The sequence below is a fragment of the Pelodiscus sinensis genome, chromosome 1, assembly GCF_049634645.1.
Source record: "Pelodiscus sinensis isolate JC-2024 chromosome 1, ASM4963464v1, whole genome shotgun sequence".
NCBI classification, from domain to species: Eukaryota; Metazoa; Chordata; order Testudines; family Trionychidae; genus Pelodiscus; species Pelodiscus sinensis.
In genome coordinates, this window is record NC_134711.1 from 5,392,417 (window position 1) to 5,419,547 (window position 27,131).

The window sequence follows — 27,131 nt, forward strand, 5'->3', positions numbered from 1 at the left end:
CAATCCAGTCCGCCTATTTGACCTCCAACGGACCTTAAGCAAATTTATTGGTATCATTTTAACAATTTCACATGACTGAGAAGAGGCAGGCATATATCATAAACAGTTCTATACATCATCTCGCTAAGAATCCAAAACAAATTGTAAGGTTAATAGCTTCAATGGCCCTCATCCAAAGCCTACACTCTGATATGACCACAGAGTGGGGGCTGCTGATAAGGTCATTTGCTTGGGCAGACTGATTTGGGATTCTTATCCTGTCTAATTCTTACAAGCAAGTTATCGATGTAAATGAGAAAAAGAGGAAGAAGCTCAAGGAATCCTCACCCAAATAACCTGCATATTCTCCTACACAACTCAAATGGACTTGACAGGTGATTCTGTTTCACGCCATCTAGCCTTGAAGTAAAATCATTCTGCCTTATATTGCAACTTCTTAGTTCTTCTCCATCTTTTTAAAGTGTCTCCATAATATATTTAAAAGTCTCAGGGGGTGCCATGTTAGGGTAGGGCTACGTCTACATTGGCCCCTTTTCCGGAAGGGGCATGGTAATTTTTGAAATCGCAATAGGGAAATGCGCGGGGGATTTAAATATCCCCCGCGGCATTTAAATAAAAATGTCCGCCGCTTTTTTCCGGCTTTTAGAAAAGCCGGAAAAGAGCGTCTACACTGGCCCCGATCCTCCGGAAAAAAAGCCCTTTTCCGGAGGATCTTATTCCTACTTCAAAGTAGGATTTAAATATCCCCCGCGCATTTCCCTATTGCGATTTCAAAAATTACCATGCCCCTTCCGGAAAAGGGGCCAATGTAGACGAGCCCTAGGTGTACACAGCAGTGTTATTTCAGAACAACAGTGTTTTTCCTTTGACTTCCTGCTGTGTAGACAGCACCAAAAGCTGAATTAAGCTACTTCGACTTAAGCTACTTCAACATAGCTGAAGTTGCGTAGCTTAATTTGACTAACACTGCTGTGTAGACGTACCCCTTAGAGGATAATTAAAGGCTGTGCTCCCCTTGCTCCCTGATAGTCCAGGGAAGGAGAAGAGTAACAGCAACTGGGTATGTGTGGTTGCAGCCTCCCCTCCTAAAATGGCACATGGAGGGGGCACTATGGGTTGGGGGAATTCTCAGATGGGGAGGGGCACATCCCCCAGTCAGCCCCTTTAACATGCCTGGAGCATGGAGCCTGCAGAAAGCCCTGGGAGCCAGGCTAGGAGTGGCCCCCCCGTTGAGCGCCTCAGCCAGCCAGCTTCTTTCTGGAGTGCCACACCAGTGTGCATCATCTTATTTTCACCTGTGCTGGTGATGTTTGTCTTGAAGACCATTAGTATGAACAATGAACCATGAAATACAGGTTGCCAGAAACTGTTTTCACAATTAATCTTTTCTAAACCAAAATATAAACTGCAAATACATAACCGTGACACATCTTATGGAACGAGTAGTCCCGTGGCACCTTGAAGACTAACAAGATAGATAGATAGATAGATAGATAGATAGATAGATAGATAGATAGATAGATAGATACGGTGCATGGGGATAGATAGATAGAGTATCATGAGCTTTAGTGAGCAAAACCCACTTCCTCAGATGAGATCATCTCTTCTGAAGAAGTGAGTTTTGCCTATGAAAGCTTGCAGCTTATTTTGAGGTAATTTCGAAACAACTTATTTCTAATTTTGGTGCCATGTTGCGAAATAAGGCACTGTTCCGAAACGTCCCTTAACCTTCATACAATGATGTTTACAGGGACGTTGGAATAGCGAGCCTGTTATATTTTGATATAACGGGTTAGATCTTAAGACGTGGAATAGCTCAACTATGTAGACGTGGCCTTAGGTGCCACGGGACTACTAGTTGTTTTTAAGTTACAAATTAACACGGCTGCCCCCTGAGACTTTTAAACATATTATGGAAACACTTGGGCAGTACTTTTGATCTTGAAAGTACATTTCAAATGTTAACTAATCCTCAAAATACCCCGTCACTTGCAGGGGTGGGGCTAGAACAATTTGTATAATGAGGGTGCGGCGAGCCATGGAAAGTGAAAACGATTTCAAGCTAGGTGGTGTGGCAGCACCCCCACACCTATAGCTCCAGCACCACTGGTCACGTGGATACATAATATGTCTATTTTATAGATGGGGATAAGTGAGGCAGAGAGGTTAAGTTACTTGAACAAGGCTGCAAGAAGAGTCAGTATCAGGCAGAGTGGTTAAGTTACTTGAACAAGGCTGCAAGAAGAGTCAGTATCAGAGACAGGGGCAGATCTGGTTTCCCAGTCCTATGCACTAGTCACCATACTAGATCTCGCAATGCGCCTCCACACTATTGCGTTACCCCCAAGTGAGAAAAAATAAATTTACTACAATCTCTACTAGTCCTCACGAGACTCATAAAGAACTATTCCAGTGAAGCATGCCCCATTTAAATATTGTAACCTTTAAGACAAACTTCTTAATAACAAAGTACTGTTTAGTCAGCTTGAAATGTTCTAAGATTTGCAAGCAGCCTTCGTTTTTAAATGTCAGACGCAACATAATACTGCACTTAAAATAAATAACTCTTTCAGCAAATGTTTTAAGAAAGTTGTAACAATACTTCATGATGGACATACTGTTTACTGGATGATTATATCATGTGGACGTCTTGTGAATGTGTCACACTAAGGCAGAGGAAAGCCCTCACACTGGACTAGTGAACAGTAATGAGTGAGATGGCAGAGACGCCATTTACTGCATGTTTGACTATGTGATTTACCCTTGTGCAAATGCAAAACATAGGTTTAACTTGCGGGGTGGGTGCTGGGGACAGTGGGAGAAATGCCCAACGGGGGTAGGAGGGGGGAGACAGGAGTGAAAGGTGGTTTCAGAATGAAGGGGAGGGAAGAAAGTCATTCCAATCAGAGCCAGGTGTGTCAAGGAACAGTCCTTGCAGAGGACAGAGCTGAGAACAATGAGGCTACATCTACACTGCAGGCTTTTTCCTACTTAGAGGGAGAAAAGACTGTTGAGAGTCTATGGGTTAAATTTAGAGGTGGAAGCAACAGGGGTGATGTTGTGGTTGGTGTCTGCTATAGACCGCCGGATCACATGGATGAGGTAGACGAAGCTTTCTTTGGACAACTGAGAGAAGTTTCCAGATCACAGGTCATGGTTATCATGGAGGACTTTAATCACACTGACATCTGTTGGGAGACCAATACAGCAGTACACAGACAATCCAGGAAGTTTTTGGAGAATGCTGGGGATAACTTCTTGGTACAAGTGCTCAAGGAACTGACCAGGGGCTATGCGCAGCTTGACCTGCTGCTCACAAACAGGGAGGAACTAGTAGGGGAAGTAGAGGTGGGTAACAACCTGGGAAGCAGTGATCATAAGATGGTAGATTTCAGGATCCTGACCAAAGGAAGAAAGGAGAGTAGTAAAATACACTCCCTGGACTTCAGAAGAGCAGACTTTGACTCCCTCAGAGAACTGATGGGCAGGATTCTCTGGGATGCTAACATGAAGGGGAAAGGAGTCCAGGAGAGCTGGCAGTATTTTAAAGAAGCCTTAAAGGCATAGGAAGAAACCATCCTGATGTGCAGCAAGAAAAGCAAATATGGTAGGCGACCAGATTGGCTTACCAGGGACATCCGTGGTGACCTTAAACACGAAAAGGAAGCTTACAAGAAGTGGAAACTTGGACAGATAACTAGGGAGAAATATAAATATATTGCTCAAGAATGCAAGCGAGTTACCAGGAAGGCGAAAGCGCAATTGGAATTGCAGCTGGCAAGAGATGTGAAGGGTAAGGAGAAAGGTTTGGGCCTTGGGCAGGAGGCTGGACTTGATGACCTCCTGAGGTCTCTTCCAGTTCTATGATTCTAAGAACAGCCGTTCTTGCTCAAATATTTGCAGAGTGTCTACACTGCACGCATGTTCTTGAGCAAGAAAATTTACAGTGAAGCGTCGGAATAGAGGGTTTCTTGCACAAGAGTTATTCCTCTCCCCATGAGGAATAAGCCCTCGAGTAAGAGCTCTTGCACAAGAAGGCAGTGTGGATGGGCAACAGGCATTTCTTGCGCAAGAAACCTGTATGGCTAAAATGGCCATACTGCCATGGATGCTTTCTTGTGCAACAAGCCTTCAGTGTAGACGTAGACCATGAGATTGTGTCATGTTTGGCAGCTTCCTCCCTCCACACATTGATGCAAAAGTTAGGGAGTACAAAAGAGTAATAGATAAAAGCCATCAAATTAAGGGGGTCCATATCTGAGAGCAAGTGGAGTTTGCAAAACATCTCTTGCACACTTGCTTCTGCTGTTCCTACACATGGCAACAGGAAGACACTGGCCAACCGCTCAGCTTGGTTACCTGCAGAAGAGGCCGTTGTACTCCTAGCATCTTCATGGTGTCTGCATTGGCCAATATCTTCAGGGGGTCGGACGCCTTGGTGACGCCTTCTATCTCTTTGTTGATCTCCGCTAGGACTTGGTTAAGGAAGATGTTCTTGATGTACATGGTGAGGAATTCCCGGAGCGGACACTGTTTGGTTGGGCCAAGACCCAGGGCATGCTCAATCTCCTGAATAAATCTGAAATATAAAAAGGGAAATGATACTTAGCTACTCAGTGCAATTACCATGACCTATATGTTGCAGTGTGCCATGCATAAAGCCTAAGAGCTACTATAATGCAATCATCGCAGCAAGGTGGGAGAGGAGGTGTGTGCCACAGAAAAGAAGAGTGTTTGCTCTTGTGCTTTGAAAGAAAAATGGCAGCACACTTCTGCAGACAGCCCGTGTGACAACTAAACGTCAGTTTCACGAACTGGCGGGGAAGAGCTGTGAGATTCAGAGGCACTGGAGTTCTCACAGAGTACACTGGACACGGGCAGGACACTTGAATGATAGCCCCAGCTATGCCACTGAGTGCACCCAATTTGAGATATCTTAAAGCAGGGCTACTTAACTTTGGAAGCCCCGGGTGCCACAATGATACTCTCAGGGCTGCAACTTAAGTGTGGTTGCATATACATGCTGTAGTAAGAGGAGGACCTAAAACATAAACCCGGTCAGCACAGGCCTGGTTTGAGGCATGAGGCCTAGTTAACAATGGGCAAAACATGGCTACCATAAAGCAAAGCTAAGCAGTGAGCAAGAGGCAGGCCCCACCTCACAGAACTGGGTCTAAAATAACAGAATGATGGATAGAGATGATCTAATCAAAACACGAGGTACAGGGTGATGGGTGGAAGCTAACTAACGTCAGAGGGTGGTAACCTGACAACATAAGAGGGTAACCTGTCAATGTCAGAGGGTAGCAACCTGATACGTCAGCAATGGGGTGTGACTTCTGGTACCTATATCTAAGGTGGTGTCTTGGGGGGACAGCCTTTCAATGACCAAGGGGGCAGTGCGACCTCCCACTGATTGAGTCATTCCGTTGTGGCAAGTACCTGTGCGCAGTGGTTCAGTAGAGTCTACTGACAAGTATGACTGTACTTTGCTCTACAATAAACCTGGCTGGGCACCTTCAATCCTTAGCTGGTTTGTGGTCTTTGGGGGCTCTCTTGGGGTCTGCTGTGGAGACTAAGCACCAAAGTCGACATGGCACACACCACTGAGCAAACAGGCAAGCAGCCTTCTGGTTATTATCAATGGAGCCAGAGACCTGTGAAGACACCTCAGCAGTAAATCCTGACCGGCTGCCTCCCTGAAGAACTACACATGCAAATATATACATGCAATATATATGCAAATAGCTTCTTTCACACTGATGGGCAAGAATACAAAGATTAAGGCAAGACTACACAACACACAGGCCCCATTTAAGTCAGTTCTGCTGATATTAATAAAATGCAGTATTTTCCCGATTTCTATCCATGTGACGGCACTTTTAATGAGCAACGACGGTCCAGGAATTTAACTACTAAAATGCACATCAACAGAAGACCATTATATTGATTCACCATTGCAGATCGTGTTCCCAGTGGAGGCCATATTCAAAGGATCCCACCTGCAGGCCGCGTGTTGAGCCCCACAAACCCAAGCCATACCGCGAGCCACAAACAAATGGGCTGCGGGCCACGTGTTGAGTAGCCCTGCCTTAAAGGCTCCTGATCTTCAGAGAGGGCTGAAAATCTGTGGTCCCTGTAAGCTGGGTGCTGGTGAGGCTGCTCAGGAGAGATTCAAATATGGCCTAGCAGCTGATTAGCAGCACACCCACCGCTAGGTTTCTGGTTTCGACTGGCAGCGAGTGCACATTTGCAAATGCCCCGGTGCACATGAATGTATCCTTCACGTGAATGGAAAAAAATCAGCACGTGGATGGAAAAGCTTAGAAGGAACATTGCTGAGAATCCACTTTAAATGGAGGAACCCAAAATATCAGTCACCTTTGAAAATTATGACCTGCATGTGAACTCGGGCAAAGAAGTTTACCAGCCCATGACTCTGTTGCCTTTTCTGTAAAATAGGGGTAATGATGTTCCACTTTATTTCCAATAATACCACCACCTCCCTTTAAAATAGCTCTTTTTATCAACAGAACTCAAAGCACTGTACAAAGGAGGTTAGTGTCACTGCCCCCATTTTACAGACAGGGTAAGTGAGACACAAAGAGGTGACCTGACATGCCCAAAGTCACCCAGCCAGGCCTGTGGGAGAACCAGGCATAGAACTCGGATTTCACGGATACTAGACCAATGTTCTTTCCACTTGGCACAGTGCCTTTCTTAAAGCACTGATTAATCTTTTAGAAAAATCCTTATATGTGCTATGTGGTGTTATTTTATTCCAGGAGAAATTATTGGATGCATTCATTCCCATGCAGGTAGAAGGCATGCTGGCTTATTCCAAATTACACCTCCCCCCTTGATCTCCCTCAAAAATTTCAGCATCTCTTCTATCAACGTAGCTGTATCTGACCGACATAATTATCTTGGCTAAGGCGGCACTTCTTCCAGGAACCTCCTCCTTTCACAACGATCAAGTGACACACTGAAGGCAAAGGTGATTTCTTTGATTTACATCCTACATGACTGAAGTGAAAGGTGTGTTTTTTTAATTACCTGAAGTGATGAGGAGGATAAAAATAGTAGTCTCAATTAATTGATTTATTTTTTTCAGAAGGAAAGCCTATCAATCTACTGTACTGTCATGGCTCCCATTATGGTGGTATCCCGGCACCTTGCAGGCTCATGCATTTACCCTCACCACACCGACACAGGACAGTTTTTCTCACTTTGTTTTGCAGATGAGGAAGGAAGGAAGCCCGTGGTGGAGCAGGGATTTGAACCTAATTCTCCCAAGACAATGCTCTAGCCACTGGACCATCTTGCCTCTCCTGGGGAAGGACTTTTTGAATGGAGGCATTTTTGACATTTCCAAATGCACTTAGCATTTATCAGAGATGTCGAAGCAGTTACGATGCCTCCAAACAGATCAATATGATTTCCTTAATTGTCCATATTTTCTACTTCCACACGTAGTTCTCTAGATGAGGTAGCTTTGCTTAGCAGGATTGATAGAGTCTCCCCTGTCAATTTCAGCAGCATGATTTCTTTCAAATATAAACCATTTGTTCCCTAATGCTTACACTGCATTGACTTCATCAGTCTAAAATGACACATACAAGGCAAGGCAGCATCTGTATGGGGACCCATTCCGTCTGGTAATAACTGAAAATTCACTCAGCTGTCAGAGCTACAGTGGGACTCCCCCAGCAAAAAGCACATGGAGAGAAACACAAAGGAAAGCAGTTGAGTCCCTTGCTTACACGGATCGATAAAACGAATAAAGTTAGCAACCCGGGAAAGAGAGAGGCAAGGGAGGCCTCTCTCTGAAATAACACACCCAACCCAATGTCACCAATTTATGTGGACCGACAGCTACTAATGTCCTCAAGGGGACACTTGTCAAGATTGAGCTGTGACCTACTGTACCTTTATATTTGTTCCCACATCTATTGCAATGTTCATATAACTCTTTATATGGATTCCCTTCTTGACACAGGGCTTCTTAGAGAGCATTTCTGATCTGGAAAGCACTTTTAGAAATAAGAATTAACCTCCCCAATACCCGCATCATTGTTCTGCAGATGAGGAAAACAAGGCAGAATGAGCGAGGGCCTAGTTCTACAAATGCATAAGTGCATGCTGAACTTGAATATAGCCATTGATGTTAAGAGGCCTACTAGCATGTTTACAATTCAAGTCCGTACATAACTACGGGACTGGAGTGTAAATGACTTGCCGAAAACCACAAGAAGAGTTGGTATCAGACCTGGCATTAGATAAAAAATTCTTGGCTCCCCGTCTCGTGCATTAATTTCTATTCCAAATCTCTCCTAATAACTCCCACTTCAACAAACACAGAACTTGTCTACATTAGAAATGACACCAGGTTAGGTAACTATGTGTTCTAATGTTATGTCATTTCTTGACACAGGCAGGACATTAGTGACTTGTTAACATGCAGTAAGGACCAGAAGCATGTCCGCGGTTCTTTATAGGATTTGTATTTTACTTGACAGAAACTATACAGTAATCACAGTGCATGTGAATGCAGATAGACAGAGATGATTTAGGGCATGTGAAATTAACAGCCATTCGGCAAAGCTTCCAAGAACAAGAGTCTAAAGCTACAGAAAGAAAATTCAAGCTAAATATCAAGAAAAAGTTATTGAGAGCCAAAGCAAACAGGCAGTGGACTAGATGACATCAGAGAATACTAGAACTGGAAAGGACCTCAAGTGGTCATTGAGTCCTGTCCCTAATAATGGAGATATACCTATCTGATAGAACTGGAAGGGACCTCTTCAGGTCATTGAGTCCAGTCCCCTGCCCTCATGGCAGGACCAAGTACCATCCCTGACAGATTTGCCCCAGATCCCTAAGTGGCCCTCTTGAGGACTGAGCTCATAACCCTGGGGTTAGCTGGCCAATGCTCAAACCACTGAGCCAACCCTCCCCCCCCCCCCCGAATGCTATGATCAAAGAACTATCAGTGCAGATATTCAAGAATTGTAGGATTAAATGATAATGGTAACAAAAGAAAGTGATACGCTGAAATTTAAGACTCCATTAAAGTAAGTGGGAATTTTGCATAAGAGTGAATAAAAACCCACTCGAAGGGAACAGCTAAGCAGGGTGTGTGGTTGCTATAAGTGTTTTTTCCCTTCCCTCACTATTTATGATATCATTAAGAAACTCATCTCATGAAAAATATATTTCACACAAAACCTGCTATATTAATACAACATTATTGAAGTTGCCAAGTCAGGCTCTCAAAAGCGAGGAAATGCCAGAATTAAGGCTGTTTGTGCAATGTTCGTTTGCCCGCCCCTCCTACCCGTGAGTATGCCTTAAGATATGGTCTTCAAATACATGGTCACATAAAAAAATTTTCCACACATTTCTTCCCTCTATGGGTTGGACCGGCTCTGGGGATGAATTGAGATGGTATACATAATAGCAGGTTTGGACCCTTTCGATCCATCACACCAAGCTCTGTCAGTCGGGTTAATGGAGTAAGACAGCAGTAGTAGATTGCCACCCTCTATGTGGATCACCAGGAGAGAGAGAGGTGGGACACTTTCCAAGTGCACTCCACAGATAGCTCCTGCCAGCAGAAGAATGAGACGACACAGGAACCTTGGGTTCCCTTCCAGGCGGTAGAGGGGAAGATGCTCTAATCAGTATAGATTCATCAGCCCTTCCCCCTCTGCAAAGTGTGACCCTCTTCTGCTCTATCCCCCCCCCCCAAATCTTTTGTCATGTTCCAGTCTTGTCTCTTTCACACTATGGCCTGTCCCTGCCCCATTCTCCTCACCTCATCAGCCCCGGTCTCAGGCTTCTTACCCCAAACATGCCAGGTCTCATCCTTCTGGACCACCTGACCCAATCCCAGTCTCCTTGCACATTCACTCCCTGTTCCTGACAACTCCCCAACTGCTTCTCCTCAGTCTCCATGCCCAGCCAGTCCCTGGTCCTTCTCACCCAGGTCCTGATCTCATCTATCTTTCCTCCCGCAACCTGGGCACCAGTTGCTTCTCTTCCCACATTCCTTGCCCCCCCCACCCCAATTCACTGCTCCATTCTTCCTCCTAACCCTCCTCTTCATTTGACTTAGGCAGCGTCTTCCTCTATGGGACATGGGTGCAACAGGGGGCAAGTCCCATTGAGAACTCAGAAAATGAGTTTGCCTGCTCTATGTTCAGGAGTCTGGATCTCAATAGCCTGCAGCAGCCCAGGGTTACATCAGGGAAAGGCCTCCCCGGCTCCCAGCCCCACCTATAATACTGTTTAGATTGACAGGCACGTATCTACACTATTACTGATTTCAATTTATGACCAATACTTCCCTGAACTCTAGGCACTTACTGATCTTTACAACTGGCCTGCGGCACTTTACTGAATGATCATCATAATTAAATAAGTATCTCCACAAAAATATCTTCTAAAAAACCCTTCTCAGTCAATTCGCTCTTCAGCCACCCCATCCAAAGTCTAGGATGAGCAATGTCATTTCGAGTGAAAAACTCACCAATCCAAAATGATGTAAACATTAAATATTGCAAACTTTAGACTCTGGACTAATACATGGCTGTCATCAGGGGAGGTTCCATCAGACCAAGAGAGCCTATGGGCTTCTGGAATCAAATACATTTCCATAAATCCAAATTAAAAATCCCATAAGAAATTATCAACAATCACTTAACTCCGTTTATTCTCCAACTAATGAGATTTTTAGATACGCTTTGCTGCCAAACTGGATCATAAGGAAGGGTTGATGCCTCAGGAGGAAAAGCTTTGATTCAAATGGTCTGCTTAGATTGTTTTACTAGAAAAAGAACCCTTCAGATGCAATTTGCAAGAGATTTAAGAAACAGTATCAACAGCCTCATTTAAAACCATCTCTCCCTGGCACATGAAATTTGAAGGAAAAACCCATAAAGGTTAACACGCTGTGGGGTATATTCTCTCGACGAGTGAGAATAAGTCAAATGGCACATCAAGAAAATTCACCTAACACTTGGTAATTACAGTTATTTAATATACCTGCATTCCTCTCTCTGTAAAAAGCTACAATGCTTTCTCAGAATAAAATTGCAAACCAAGCACACCATCAGATGCTGGACCATGGTCACTGCATATACTCCAGGGTAATCATCCAAAACTCTAATGAAGCTAAGCGAGATTCAACTGATTAGATGTACATTTTTGTGAAATGTCTGCATGGGACAGAAATCCAGAAAAGATGAGGAAAAAATGGAAATTTGCATCTCATATCCAATTCACAACCTGTACTTGCAGAGCGATATACAAATTTAACTTGTTTTATCTCTCTATGAAAGCATTTGAGGTGATTTGTGACTACAATTAAGTGCTCCCTGTAGACAGAAAAGCACTTTACGTAAAATGAAGTGCCTTTTTGCAAATGACAGTCGTTTGGATTTTTTAAAAAAGCACATCATTTCAGAATATTTAAGTTATTTTAACTCCCAACTTCAATGACTTCCTTACCTATACTATATGTGTTTTTTTTCCTGAGACGATGGATTGATTCAGAAACATACAATATCAATTCTTCCCATGCTTAGGCATTGATTCCTTTTGTTATTAAACCTCTTATAAAAACAAATATCAATGAAAACAGAAAATGCCCCATTGAGTTTCAGTAACAGCAGTAGCTTCAGTTAAGCCTACCCCGATTTAACTAATGATGCTATTATTGGAAAGTGCCCCCCAAAATAAACTATGGGCTTTTATTTTCAAAAGCACGTAAATCATTTCAGAGCACAAGTCCTGCTGAAAGTCAAAGAGACTTGTGCTCCAAAGTTACTTGGGTGCCTTTAGAAAAACCTGTCTATTATGTGTAGCTAACACATCTACTCCAGAATCATTTCATGTTTATTTCACTTTAGATTATTTTGCATTATTATAATAATAATGGAGGATAGTTCTCAGAATGTGGTAGGTGCATTCCATACACTGAAGGAGGAAATCCCAATCTAAGCGTATATCTAAGCTTGCAGGTGTGTTGATGCACTGGTGTCGATTTAGCAGGTCCACTGAAGGTATCTGAAGGAGCACCACTGAAGGAGCAATGGTCTCAAGTTATGGTGGGAGAGGTCCAGGTTGGATATTGGGAAAAACTATTTCACTAGGAGGGTGGTGAAGCACTGGAATGGGTTGCCTGGGAAAGTAGTGGAGTCTCCATCCCTAGAGGTGTTTAAGTCTCGGCTTGACAAAGCCCTGGCCGGGTTGATTTAGTTGGAATTGGTCCTGCCTAGAGCAGGGGGCTGGACTTGATGACCTTCTGAGGTCTCTTCCAGTTCTATGATTCTATCTAATTCAATGGGAGAGCACTTTCCCATCTATTTGTGTACTCCACCTCCCTGAGAAATGTAAAGCAAGTTGATGGAAAAGTTGATCTAAGTTATGCGAGTCCAGTTACATGACTAGCATAGCTGAAGTCAACATACTGTAGGTCGATTTACCGTGGTGTCTACAGGAGATGCTTTTCCACTGACTTACCCTACTCTCCTTCAGTAGTTAGAGTTCTGGAGTGAATGGGAGAGCTCTCTGCCATTAACTTAGCAGGTCTGCTACAGACCCAGTAAATTGACACGGATGCATCAATCGCAGCAGTGCTGATTTACCAGTAAGAGTAGACATGGCCTGAGATTAGGCAACAGACAGAAAGGATTGGAACTGGCAGTACATTCACAAATCAGCTCAATTCACCGTATGCAGCACAGCCAAAGAGGGGTCTATAAAAAGCCTTTCATTTGGTTTCCCCAAAATCATTTTTCAGACATTAGGGGAATTCTAGATGGATAAAGAATTAATAAACAGTGACGTCTGTGAAATAGGCACCCCCAGGAAGTGGTGGAAGCTTCATACTACACACAAGGTGACTATATAATGCATTGGAAAACATACCCTGGGGACCAATCTTATAACGGTGTAGTGGATGGACTAAATGAGCCAGCAGAATTTTTGTAACCCTATTTTTTTTGCCCCAATTTCTACTTTACTGGCAGCCTCAGGGTACATCTACTCAGCAGGGCAAAAGGTGAATTAAGCTACACAACATCAGCTATGTCAATTGTGTAGCTGACATCGAAATAGCTTAATTCGGCTTTTGGTGCTGTCTACACAACAGAAAGTCAAAGAAAGACCACTCATTCTTCGGCTTCCCTTACTCCTTGTGAAATGCGGGTTACAGGAGTCAGAGTAAGAAGCCCATTATTTCAAAATTATTTTGAAATAACTGGCTTGCTGTGGAGACATGCACTCTGTTATTTCGAAATAAGATGAGATATGTTGAAATAAGCATGCAGTGTAGACATAGCCAGAAACCGCTTCTCCACTGCTATATGAAAGTATTTAACAACAAAATAAGATATCATTTAATCTTAAAATCATAAGTAAGAGAGTCCTAGAACTGGAAGGGAGCTCAGGAAGTCATCAAGTCCAGTCCCCTGCCCTCACAGTCGGACCAAGCACTGCCTAGATCATCCCTGACAGGTGTCTGTCTAATCTGCTCTTAAATATCTCCAGTGATTGAATAGTGATAGAAATGTAGCCATGTTAGTCTGGGGTAGTTGAAGCAAAATGCAGGACAATGTAGCACTTTAAAGACTAACAAGATGGTTTATTAGATGATGAGCTTTCGTGGGCCAGACCCACTTCCTCAGATCAAATAGTGGAAGAAAGTAGTCACAACCATATATACCAAAGGATACAATTAAAAAAATGAACAAATATGAAAAGGACAAATCACATTGCAGAACAGAAGGGGGATGCGGGGGGGGGGGGGGGGGGGGAGGAAGGAAGGTAAGTGTCTGTGAATTGATGATATTAAAGGTAGGGAGAGTGGGATGTTTGTGAGTTAATGGTATAACAGGTGATAATTGGGGAAACTGTCTTGGCAATGGGTGAGATAGTTCACATTCTTGTTAAGTCCTTGTTGCCAACAAGGACTTAACAAGAATGTGAACTCTCTCACCCATTACCAAGACAGTTTCCCCAATTATCACCTCTAATACCATTAACTCACAAACATCCCACTCTCCCTACCTTTAATATCATCAATTCACAGACACTTACCTTCCTTCCTCCCCCCCCCCCCCCCCCCGCATCCCCCTTCTGTTCTGCAATGTGATTTGTCCTTTTCATATTTGTTCATTTTTTTAATTGTATCCTTTGGTATATATGGTTGTGACTACTTTCTTCCACTATTTGATCTGAGGAAGTGGGTCTGGCCCACGAAAGCTCATCATCTAATAAACCATCTTGTTAGTCTTTAAAGTGCTACATTGTCCTGCATTTTGCTCCAGTGATTGAGAATCCTTAACCGCCCCTAGGAAATTTATTCCAATGTTTAACTGCCCTGACAATTAGAAAGTTTTTCCTAATGTCCAACCTAAACTTCCCTTGCTGCCATTTTAGCCCATTGCTTCTTGTCCTATCCTCAGAGGCCAAGGAGAACAATTTTTCGCCCTCCTCCTAACACAATACCCATTTAGATACTGGAAAACTGCTATCATGCCTCCTCTCGGTCTTCTCTTTTCTAAACTAAACAAGGCCAGTTCTTTCAGTATTCCCTTATAGCTCATGTTTTCTTAACCTTTAATCATTCTTGTTGCTCTTCTCTGGATCTTCTCCAATTTTTCCATATCTTTCTTGAAATGTGGTGCCCATAACTGGACACGAGACTCCAACTGAGGCCTAATCAGCACAGAGTAGAGCAGAAGAATGACTTCTCATGTCTTGCTCACAACATTACTGTTAATGCATCCCAGAAGTAGAGGTGGTTAAAGAAACTGGGTTATGCAATCAATCCCTTTGTTGATGCAGAACTATCCCCTTCATTAATTACACTGTTGAATATTGACTCTTGACCACATTTTAGCATCTCAAGTGGTACAAGCTTCCCTTGATAAAATATTCCCCAGCTTGACCAATCTCACTGTTGGGAAGTTTGGGCAACATTTTGCCTAAACTTCTTTCTTTACATTTCATCCTGTTATGCCCATGTATCACCTTACACAGTTTTTGCGTCTTCCTTGCTTCCTTTCAAATACTTAATAAAGACATGGCAACTTCTCCAACTGCAAAGTAATCTGGATCAAAGAAGGGAACAAGTCCCAAAATCCTAGAACACAGACAGAGACAGAAAACCCCTCTCCTTTATAACACACAAAGAGACAGAAACCCCCTCTCCTTTATAACTTGGTGGATTCAGATCAAATATTCCCTGCTGACTGCAGCTGTGACTGTGTGGGGTGGGGAGAGAAATGATTAAATAGCGTCCTATGAAACCGGTGCTACAGAGTGCTTATAATACACTCAGTTTACAAGGAAATTACTGTCTTGCTTTTTTCCATCCTCCTTAAATAGCTATTTTCTGTACCAAGCTGATTGACAACACCAGGCTAGAACAGAAGCCCATCCTCATCGCAATCCTCATTCTCTTTCATCCTCCCATGCCTTTCTTTGCTCTTGAAGTGAAATCTATTGAGGTTTCCGACATGCCAAGTGGTTCTGATTACTACATATGTACATAGCATTACAAACACAATAAAAATAAAACAGCTGCCATTGCGGATACCCCTGAGATCATCTGCCTCAGAAGACCCATCCACCAAGTAGATACTAACATGGTATTTTACAGAATTGTACCGAAATAGGATTTTCACAGAAAAACTAGACCGCGGGGAATTATTTTGGTTGCAGTATTATCAGATACCACTGAGTTGACATTTCTGTGAGGAATATGCTAATGATGAATAACTGAACCAAGTGGAAGGAAAAGTAGCTGTCTACATGGAAAAGATGATGAAGGGAACAGAAATGGACTCTGAAATGCCACCTAAGTGGCAAAGCACAAACTAGCGGAATGGGCAGGCACAACTCCTTACCGAAATCCATCCAGAGTGGATTGATTTACAATCTTGTCTCAGCTAAACACTTACGTTTACCTCAGAATAAGAAGCATTCCCTGCACTTACTACAGGGCATACCCAGGCAATACAGAAAATGCTGAGGTAACAGTTATCTAAGAAAACAGATCCCTTTTTTGAGAGCCCAATAAATCATAGGTACCTGTCATCAAAGTAACTAGATGTCAGTTTAATGCAAGTTAACGTATCTGTCATCTAAAGTAGCAGAGATACAGAGACCCGTCTTCAAATCCTGACTGAGATCACCAGCTTCTGCCCCTATTACAAAAGCACTGCACATTTTGACTGGGTGGCTAATCTCTGCTCAGTGCGGGGAAAACAGAGTTTGCCAGTCAAGACTGTAATGCACCCAATAGAGGGGAAAAGAGCGCTGGACAGGGTAATATACAGCACTTGCCCTTGTAATATACTGCAATACCAGTTGGAACAGAAGTTACATTCAGTCAAACATTAAAGGGCTGAATCCTGTAGGGTATTTTAAGCAAGAGTTTGGACTAGATTACCGTAACGCCCTCTTCGGCGTGAAAATTCATGAAATCAGAAGTCCCTACTCCCTGCTAACACTGACTTCAACAAGCTTTTTGGGTGAATAAAGACTTCAGGATTTATCCCTGTGGCAGCATAAGGGAGGAAGAATAATGGTCTTGGGACTAAAGAACTAGGATCCAGGCAGTTTGGATTCCATTTTGCATTCTATCACAGATTCCCTGTGTATTTTACAAGTAATTTGCTCTGAAGTGACTATTGTTGAGTAACTAGTTCAGGGGTTGGCAACCTTTCAGAAGTGGCATGCTAAGATTTAACTTATTCACTTCTATTTCCAGAGCTGCGTGCCGGGGGCAGGAGGGGAAAGGGGCAGGCTGTGTATGGTGACCATATTTTCAGAACCAGCTGCAGCTAGGGAGAACGTTTTAATTTAAATTATTAAACAGACTAAATGTTTTAACACTCTCATGTTTATTTAAAATGAAGTTTGATAAAGTAAGTAAAATATTAACTTATGTCCAACACAAAAAAGGATTCAAAGTTTTCACTATTTATGGCAGGGGTGGGGAACCTTTTTTGGGTCAGGGGCCACTGATCCACAGAAAAATCAGTTGCGGACCACACAAGTGAGAAGCAAAAATAACCTCCTCCAACCCCCCCCCAACCCTCACGGATGTGGCCCCCAACTGAGACACCTCTAGCACGCCAGCCTCACGAGGTGAGGGGAAGTTCACGAGGTGATGGGAAGTCACAGGGAGGACTGAGGTTCCCATAGGCCAGATTTACTTTTCTGGGGTTCTGGAGATAGTGGATTTTATGGACCCCTTTCGGCTCTAGAGTAGCGACACAAATGAGAGGTTCAGTATGTGGGACAAGGCTGCCAGCAAGTGGGATAAGAATGGAGAGCAGGATCTGGGAGGGAGGTGGGGTGCAGAAGGGGGGGAGGTTGCAAGGTCTGGGTAGGAGGTAGGGTGTATAAGGAGGCTGGGAGGAGGGTGTCTGGCCAGGTGGAGGGTACAGGAGCAGGATGAGGGTAGGGTGTCTGGCCAGGAGGAACGGTTGGTGTCAGAGCAAGCTGGGGCGCGGGATACTGGCAGTATGACAGGAGAGTGTGAAGGGGAGTGGTGCGTGGGGTCTGGGCATGAGGGGGGATGCTTACCTGGCTTCGTGCCCCCTTGCAGTGGGGAAAGATTCTAGATAGCGTGCTGCCATTCTCTCAGTGGGGTGGGGAAGGGTAGGGAGCTCAGCCCTCCCCCTCCCATCATGCAGCAGGGAGCCCGCACAGCTGGGAGGCTGCAGCACCAGCTCTGGCTTCCTGCTTGGAGGGTTCGCAGGAGGCGGGGGTGAGGAGAGGAGGTGAAGAAATCCCCGCCCTTCTCTGCCAGACCTGGCTTGCAGCAAAGTGGCAGAACGAGCGGCTCCATGTGCTGCTGCTCTCCCAGCAGAGTGGGGATGGGTGGGGGGAGAGAGAACAGCAGTGCTCGGAATACACCTGCTGAGCCCGAGTGCCCCATCTGGGCGCTGTGTGGTTACTCCTGGAGCTAAAACAGCAACTTCAAGGTGCCAAGGTCTGGGAGCAGCTGCACCGGCTATTGCCTCAGACTCAGCCGCCCCCTCTCACCAGCAGTGGCAGCCTGGAAATGGAGGAAGAGGCGGCGAGGCCAAACTGGGGCCCCGTGGGGGGAGGGAGGATGCCCTGCAGCGGTGGGGCAGCCGCAGTGGGTGGCAAGGGCTCACTGGGACTCAAAGAATGTTCCGGACTCCAGAAACTGTGCGCCACTGGAAGCCGCCCAAGCCCCGTAGCAGCAGGGCTGAGGCGGAGACAGCCAAGAGGAGCAGTGTCCTGGGAGGCTGGTGGCAAGGGACCTCCCTGATCTGGCAAATTCCCTCATTTGGGACAGGTCAGGTCCCGAGGGTTCTGGACCACGGAGGTCCAACCTGTACTCTCAACACCACTCCAGCTCATCTGAGGAAGTGGGTTTTGCCCACAAAAGCTCATGAGCCTATATATTTTGTTAGTCTCTAAGGTGCCACAGGATTACTCATTGTTCTCAAAACCACAGTATACCCGTAGAACGTAAAGCGCTGCTTTCTCCCTATTATTTCTACAGGGCCAAAGGCGTGAGCTGCACTTGACGGACACACAAATGGTTCCCACTCCAGGGAACTTACAATAAAAGGACCTCATCTGACTCCCGCTGAAGTTAATGAGAGTCTTTCCTCTTAATTAGCCATTGTAAATGCATTGGAGAAGGGGAAATAATGTAACAAATGCATCTATTTCCCTCCTCGTTACTTGGCTCGCTCATTTTAACCACCGTACTGCATTACCACAAAGCCAATTTCCAGTTTTAACCTACACGGTCTAATTCTCATCTGTATGCACCCAAGCCACTTCCATTTACTTTAATAGGAAGCAGGTATGTGCATTCAGGAGAGGAAAGGCCCCATAAAAAAGGAGGGCCCAGCTATTGTAGAAGTTCGTTTTAGGTCCACCTGGTCTGGATTCCAGCCGTCTCCTAACACAGGAAATCTTCACTAAGTGAAAATATCTTTCTGCTCCGATTCAGCTGAGCAGTCGTTGAGGTGCTCTGCTCCAAAGGCTCTCCCTCCTCTCTTCGTTTTAATCACATTGGAGGTGGATCTCATTACAGAAGTAATGATCTCCACAACAAAGGCTGCGCAGTGTAATTAACGAGGTGCAAACATTAGCAAGATGCAGCCTGATGCAAAGTTTTTGGAAAGGTCATTTGACTGCCAGGCAGATTACACGTTAGCTATCCTCTAATACCTTGCGAGGGCAAGCTTCGGGAGGCTGCTGCGTTATCTCTGTGTGGTCTGGCAGTGAGCACAACATAACAGATATTCAGAGATGAATCTTCCCAAGGTGGTAAATTGAAACCATTTACGACCCTCTTTAAGGAAGTCGGTTTTGTTTCCACAGCAGCAAGACCGAAGATCTGAAAACCATTATTGTGTACGGAAAGCTATGAAATGAATACAAACGTTACAGTCTGGACGAGGCACTGGAAAATACATCATGGGGAACACAGGCAGTGAGGTGAATTTAGATGAGTTAATAGGCAGTTCTCTTCTCTCTCTGATTTCTATTATTCAGGTAGTATCCATGGAAATTTGGGAGAAAATGCAGGGTTATCCAAGACAGATTTTGATCGCATTTATAACCATGTAGATGCAATTGGCTTAACCAGAGTGAATCCCTATTTATACTGGTGTATCAGAGCGGACTAGAATCCTGTGACATTTATAGCATCCAAAGTCTAACTTCATTCCATTTTTACCTCTACATATTATTATGTTGTAGCTGTTCTCTCTCCCCCCTGTTATAAATGAATCAAGACAATAATTACTTGGCAAATATCCATTACCACAGTTGACTTGTCAAATCAGAACTGTTTAGCCATAAAACTGTTATAATCCAGGATAATCAGATTCTATTGGGTAACAGGCATGATTAGGGGACTGGAGCACATGACCTACAAGGAGAGGCTGGGAGATTTGGACTTATTTATTCTGCAGAAGAGAAGGGGGGGGGGGGAGGATTTGATAGCAGCCTTCAACTTCCTGAAGGGGGATTCCAAAGAGGCTGGAGAGAGGCTGTTCTCAATAGTGATGGAGGGCAGAATGAGGAGCAATGGTCTCAAGTTGCAATGGGGGAGGTACAGGTTGGGTGTTAGGACAAACTATTTCCCTAGGAGGGTGGGGAAGCACTGGGATGGATTCCCTAGATAGGTGGCGGAATCTCTATCCCTAGAGGTTTTAAGTCCCGGCTTGACAAAGCCCTGGCTGGGATGATTTAGTTGGGGTTGGTCCTGCTTTGGGCAGGGGGTTGGACTCAATCACCCAGGTTCTACATGACAATGTAGTCCCAACATATTGTACACCACTGCCACCACTCAGGATTAGGGGTTTTTATTTGCTATCATAATCTGCCGCCACTCCTTCAGGAGAGCTTGCACACGCCCCTTAAGAAAGCTATATCTTTCTCTTGGTGCCAAGCCACTGCCAAGTTGTCCACCACTGCCTCTTGTGACTCCCCACTTCCTTCTTTTACCACAATGAGACTTGCACTCGTGCCATCATTTCACACGGGCAAAGGAGCACAGCTACGCAGAACTGGTTACATGTTGTGATTCGCCTCGTTCGTATCGTTTCTGCCCTGATCCCCAAAAAGGCTGAACATTCTCTCATGCAATGGAAGCCCATTTCTAGAGTAGCTCAGTTAACTGTGACCACCAGAAGCCATGGAATGACTCCCCAAACCAGTGTTTCTTCAACTGTGTTCTGAGGCACACCAGTATGCCGCGAGGCAGGAGGAGGCGTGCTGCGGAGAACAACAGAGCTCAAAATGGCTGTTCTTCAAGGGGCAGGAAACCTTTTTTCTTTTGATGGGGGAGAAGGTGTCAATAACTCCCCTAACCCCCCTTTTTTTTTTGCTCATCAAAAAAAATCTTTGGTGTTCCTCATAAAAAAAATATTGTTTGGTATTCCTCGATCTTAAAAAGTTTCAGAAACACTGCCCCAGACACTTTAGTGCCCACTGGGCCAGTGTGATTGTAGGACACTGCAACCACGTGCACTTAATTCCTCTGTTATTTTACAGTGTGGCCACCCTCCCTTCATGATAGGGAAGTTGGTTGAAGATGGATCACTTGAGTCCACTCTGTAGTGTAGCCACTCCCCAAATGAGAAATGGCTGTAATTGCCAGCTCTGTCAAATCAAAAAGACTGGGACTTTCCAGCTTTGAAAAGAGCTGGATATGATAGGGGGGAGATATGATAGAGGTCTAGAAAAATCAGGAAAGGTATGGAGCAAGTGAAGAAGGTAGTTATTTACTTGTTCCCATAACATAAGCACTAGGGGTCACCAGATGAAATCAGTAGGTACTAGATTTAAAGCAAACAAAAGGAAGCTTTTCTTAGAATCATAGAATACTAGGACTGGAAGGGACCTTGAGAGGTCATTGAGTCCAGTCCCCTGCCCTCACGGCAGGACCAAGTTCTGTCTAGACCATCCCTGATAGACATTTATCTAACCTGCTCTTAAATATCTCTAGAGATGGGGATTCCACAACCTCCCTGGGCAACTTATTCCAGTGTTTGACCACCCTGACAGTTAGGAACTTTTTCCTAATGTCCAACCTAAACCTTTTCTTGACACAGCACACAGTCAGCCAGTGGCACTCCTTGCCAGAAGAGGTTGTGAGGACCAGGATTTTAACAGGGTTCAAGAAAGAGCTAGCTCAATTCATGGAGGTTAGATTGATCAATACTTATTAGCCAAAATGGGTAGGAATGGTGTCTCTAGCCTTGTTTGTCAGGGGCTGGAAATGGATGACAGGAGAGTGATCACGTGATGATTCCCTTTTCTGTTTCCTCCCTCTGGAACACCTGGCATTGGCCACTGTCAGAAGACAGGATACTGGGCTAGGTGGACCTTTGGTCTCAGTATGGGTGTTCTTATGTTCTTACTTCAGGATGGCACTGACAACTATCGGTGGATGTACACAGCCTGCTTTGCATTTCCTCCACTCTGGAGGGTTCACTGTCAGCTCGGTACACTTAACTTGCTGACACAGGCACTCCTTTTCCTCTTTCCACGCCACACTGCCACGGTGTTACTTCTCTGGATAACTGTTCAGAAACGACTGACGATACTGCTGTAACGAACTGGTGCTAGGCTTTTTGATTATTCATGGCGACCAATATACAACATACTTAATTACTGGGAAAAACAAGCCAGGCACACCAATGAATTCCGACAAGGCTGCCAGCATCAAGTTTAAAATAATCCCAATGGAGCATATTTTAATACAGTTACATTGGAAGGTAATGCTTTGGTAACAGAGATGGGAAAGAAGGAGACTTCCCAATTCTCCACAATCAAAATTAACCCAGCCTTTAGCATTGCCGTTGTCTTCGGAACACCCGCTTCAGAAAGACAGTGAAGGGAACCGGGCTTTTTGAGACACATATTTATTCATCACGTAGCACATCTCATCAGATTCATCTTCACGCACACACACAAGCCTTTTCCTTTATAGCACTTCAGTGTGAAGGGAAAATTCTAGCTTCAGTACATTTAGTGCAGTAGGAGACATGAAACCAATGGTGCCTGCTGCTCCCCCCATACAAGTTTCCTTCCATTCAGTACTTCATCCTTCTAAGCTACATAAATTGAGTTCCATGCAGTTTACAGGGGGGCAGGGCTGGTGGGTTGGCTTCTTTCAGAACAGGTCCTAAAAAGCCCAGATCCTCTCTGCTTCTTGTGGACCCTTTGTCACATTGCTTAAGAATGGGCTCTTGCTCTGGCCATATTTTTTACTATTCCTGACACTGTGTAGCATGCTGTCTATTTATTATTCTCCACCCAGCGGTGGCTGCATTGGAGTACGTAGTATACATTTCATATATAATATTCAATAAAGTCTGGGAGATTTTGGAATGTAATCTGCTGCATCCACGTAAAACATTTTTATATGGAGGCTTCTGTAACGGGCACCACTTCTTAAAAATTTCCCCTCCCATGCAACCGATTGTGCTATGAACAATACGGTATCTGGATTCCAGGCACGTAACATTTACTCTCAGAAATGTACCTTGATTCCCTACGTGTGTTGTTGCTCCTTCTAGTCTCTCTTGTAAGAAGGTGAAAGGTCTCCCAGAGTATTAGCTAGACTATAGGGCCAGATGTCAAGGGATCTGCTACGTCTACCACCAAGTGATTGGGAAGGAGTCACTTTGAGATTCTGTTTCCCCTTCAGTAACGTGGCAATAGTGATATTTGCTTCCTTCGCAGGGCTGAGCCGAGGGTTAAGGAATGGTTGCGAAGTGCTGTAAGCTCTAGAGAAAGAAGGCCCTACAGAAAAGCAGAGCATAATTATTATTTGCATTGAGGTGAACGTCTCTTCTGAAAAACGTGACACGCTCTGCTTCTCTGATTTTGTTTCAGCGGGTACAATGCTTGGCTAGTGGGTAGAGCAGAGAGCTATAATGCAGGGCGAGATATGAGGAAGACTCCAAGCAATACAGTCAGCCTTCTACCCGAAGTCTCGCTGAGATTCTCTGTACGTTTTCTGTGACAACGGAGTTGTTATGGAAAAATGTTTTGGTTTTATGCACTTTGAGGACACACAGAACTGAAGCAAGGCATGGACCAAGCACAGTTGGGTCAAGCTTCCCCCAGTGCTGGCTCTCCAGGCTGCATGGCATCCCACCGCACAACAATTCATATTCCAGTCCAAGCCCCCTCTTCTCTTTGCCAAGGCACCACGAACCCCGGCCTGTAGCACTCCGAACGATTCCAGTCCTAGCCTGCGCTTGACCACCTGGCCATTGTGCCAAACAGCCCAGCGGATTTGTGGTGTTGATGGCTATCCAAAGAGATGGCTGAACTAAATGACCTACTGCCGATCCAGGAACAATTTAAATTCAAGATTGAAGCAGCAAAACACTAGAATGTACTAACCATGGCCGAAAGAGGAGCTTCAGTACATTTATTTACAGGCATCGAATGCAGATGTACTGGCTGGGAATATAGTCGAATAGTCAGAGCAGGGAACTATGGGTCATCTGAAGAAGTGCCCATGAAAGCTCATGGTACCATCTACATGTTTTGTTAGTCTATAAAGTGCTACCAGACCATGTGTTGTTTTTTAAGTTTATCCTGTACAGACTAACTTGGCTACCTTGTGAAGCTTCAGTCCTATTGTCAGTTTTGCTGTTGACGTACCATGAGACTAGAGACAAAGCCTCAGGTTCCCTGTCTGTAAAATGGATAGAATATTAGTCAACTAATCAACAATAGGTATGGCACTGTAAAAGAGAGAAACCCCACAAAAATGCAGGGAGCCCTTACTTCACTGGAGGGCAACCTGTGGCCCTCTGGGGTACTACCTATGACCCGCAGACCCCAAGTTTGTCCCCCACCCCCTTCTTGTGATCTGGGGCACCGGAGCCCCACACTACCTACTCCTCCCCGTCCCTCTCAGATTTTCTGGAGTGTCATGAGTTGCCTGATTCGTGCTCCATCCCTGCTCCTCCCTCTCCTTTCCAGCGCTGGAATCAGTTGTTCACTGCTTTCCAGCTCAGGGAGGGAGAAGGAAGAGTGGGGACGGCACTCCGAAAGTGCTGGGAGGGGCAGGAAAGTTCAGGGCTCCAGGGTCAGCATATGAGAGGGATGTAGGGGAGGGGAAGAGATGCAGGTGGAACCCCAGTGGGCCTCAGGCTGCTGCCACCCACAGAGGTGAGGAATGGCCACTCACGAGTCTCACTCACTGTTCGTGGTTACCCATCCCTGCCACCCTTTAAAGAGCTTACAATTGAAGCAAGCCTGAAAATCCATCTACTAATCCCTGGCTCATCTACAGAGGTGTCGTGATGCTTAATTAAATGATAATATGAAAAAAAGACTTTGGGACAGATTTGTAAAGGTATTTAGGTGCCTAAAGAGGACAACCAGCAGCTAGTGGGATATTCTAACGAGCCAGCGTGCGTCGGTGCATAATGAGGCACTGATCAAAGAGGGTAGCGGGAAGGTGGTCCGGGCAACCTTGTTTTCTGCCTTTTTCTCCTCTCAAAGTTAGATGGACTAGAATCCCATGTGTGAGGGTGATGGGCTGTAAAAACTTGTCAATTTCAGTAACAGTAGAGTTCACAGAGTAGAGGCATGTGTGTTAACGAAGGATATGGGGGGACTGCTGCAGGAAGGCACAGTTAAGGCTGCCTGGACAACCTTAACTGTGCATTTGCTGGATTTCCTAAGTTTGAGTTTTGCTTTCACAGGTGCACAACATACCACTAAGCAATGTTCACTCTATGTTAATATAATTGTTTCCCATTGAATGGTAAATCCTCTTCTCCCCCTTCCCCCCGAATGCCTTATGAAAACAAGGGTTGTTGATGACAGACCTAGGATGCATAAAAGATCAATGCTCCATGCTGCTTTCCGAACAGAGAAGCTTTTAACAAAATAATTAGTAGTAGGATTATTTCAAATAATTATTAGTAGGATTATTTCAAAATCTGATCTGGTGGCAGATTCTTGCACATTGGAATCCTACAACTCCCCAGTATGGACTCCTGTAAAAAGCAGCATATGCCCACTATAAATCTTTAAAATGGCTCTATTAATAGAGTGGCTGTGGTGACAGCTTTATAAATGGGCACCATCTCTATGCAAACTGTGCTTTATTAGATTGCATTATAATGATTTGTAATAAGAATGCAAAGATGAATTTAAAGAGGCTGGAAATGCAGAAAAAACTCCATTCAGCTGGGGGGTTTCAAAGCCTGCGAGTTTGGCGTGGCAGACGTCACGCCTGCAACGACAGACATTATCAGATTAGCTTTGCTACAGTTCCGTGCTCCGCCGCATGCTTTTTCCAATCAGATAACAACAGACTAATAACTGGCTTTATGTCTGTCAATCCAATTACTTCCTATTTGGTATGTTGCTGACACTCCATTAAATAAGCAGACAGATGGCACGCTCTTTCATTATCATCCAACTGATTTATTAGCCTCTAGTGTGCATAACCAGGGTGCAGCCAATCAATTATATCAGGCGTCCTTACTCCCAAAACTCACCAGGGCAAATAAAAGGGCTGATACAAAGAAAAATAACTCAAGCCTCCATGGATGCCTCAAGGACCAATCTATGCATCCATCCAGTGGCACCTGGATAATTATATTTTCATGTAGTTATCTTCCCAACACCCCTGAATATTATCACCCCCCTTTTACAGATGAGGAATGAAGATAAAGACCGATTAAGGGACTTGTCCACGGTTATGAAGCAAGTCTCTGGGAGATTAGGGTCTCCCAGGTTCCCATCTTTCTGCCTTCGCACAGGTCTATGATCCCATCTCCCATACCAGTAAAAGTTGACTCAGATGTGATGGCAGAGAAGAGGAAGGAGACCAGCTACATCTGACTTGTGGCAGAGACTAACTCCACTAACTGTGGCGTTAACATCTCCCAATGTAGGGGTTACAAGCTTCATCTAGTGTACGATGCGTGATGTAGGGATCATCCCACTAAAGCAAGGAAATGCATAGAAAGAGCAGGGAAACAGGAATTGTAAACCCAGCAAAACCAATGTACATGGAGTTCAGATAAAAAAAATGCAACTGTCTATAAGTGATGGCGAAAGAAGATCCCAGCTTGTTTTAATGCATGCAGTGCAAAGCTGGGTCTGATTTAATTTTGTTCTAAATGGAAGCTGTTCATGAGAACAACAGGTTGAGATTGTGACTGATGAAATTCTACTGCTGGAGGATCAAGCCTATTGGTTAAGGAAAGAAACCTCACAATGCCTCTCTGTAAGCGAGGGAAACTGAGGCAGAAAGATGTCAGTGGATCTGATTTTCAGCGGTGCTGGCCATAAAGCTGCTCAATGAAGTCAATGAGATACACAAGTCACTATGAATAATAGCGCCAAGGGAGCAGCAGAACTTGGCCTCATAGTTACAGAAAACAGAGGGGTCATTGCACTATGATGCATTAACAGGAAGGAAGCATTAGGGTGCTAAGCCACTCCAAACAGCCAACTTTACAGCTCTTTAAGGAGGATTATGCATTAAAAATCTTGATTTGAGGAGAAACCAGCCATTAACTGCAGCACTGTCATTCCTAGCTCATTCCATCCCTTCAGAAGCATCTGCA

The 27,131-nt window shown here is 44.6% G+C and overlaps 1 protein-coding gene across 1 annotated transcript in view; it reads right to left on the minus strand.

Annotated features, from left to right (window-relative positions):
- EXOC4 (exocyst complex component 4) overlaps nt 1-27,131 on the minus strand; it is a 626,684-nt gene that overhangs the window by 187,253 nt on the left and 412,300 nt on the right. The window contains exon 11 of the mRNA XM_075925646.1: nt 4,360-4,579. Coding sequence (XP_075781761.1) covers nt 4,360-4,579 — 220 coding nt within the window. The remainder of the gene's footprint in view (nt 1-4,359; nt 4,580-27,131) is intronic.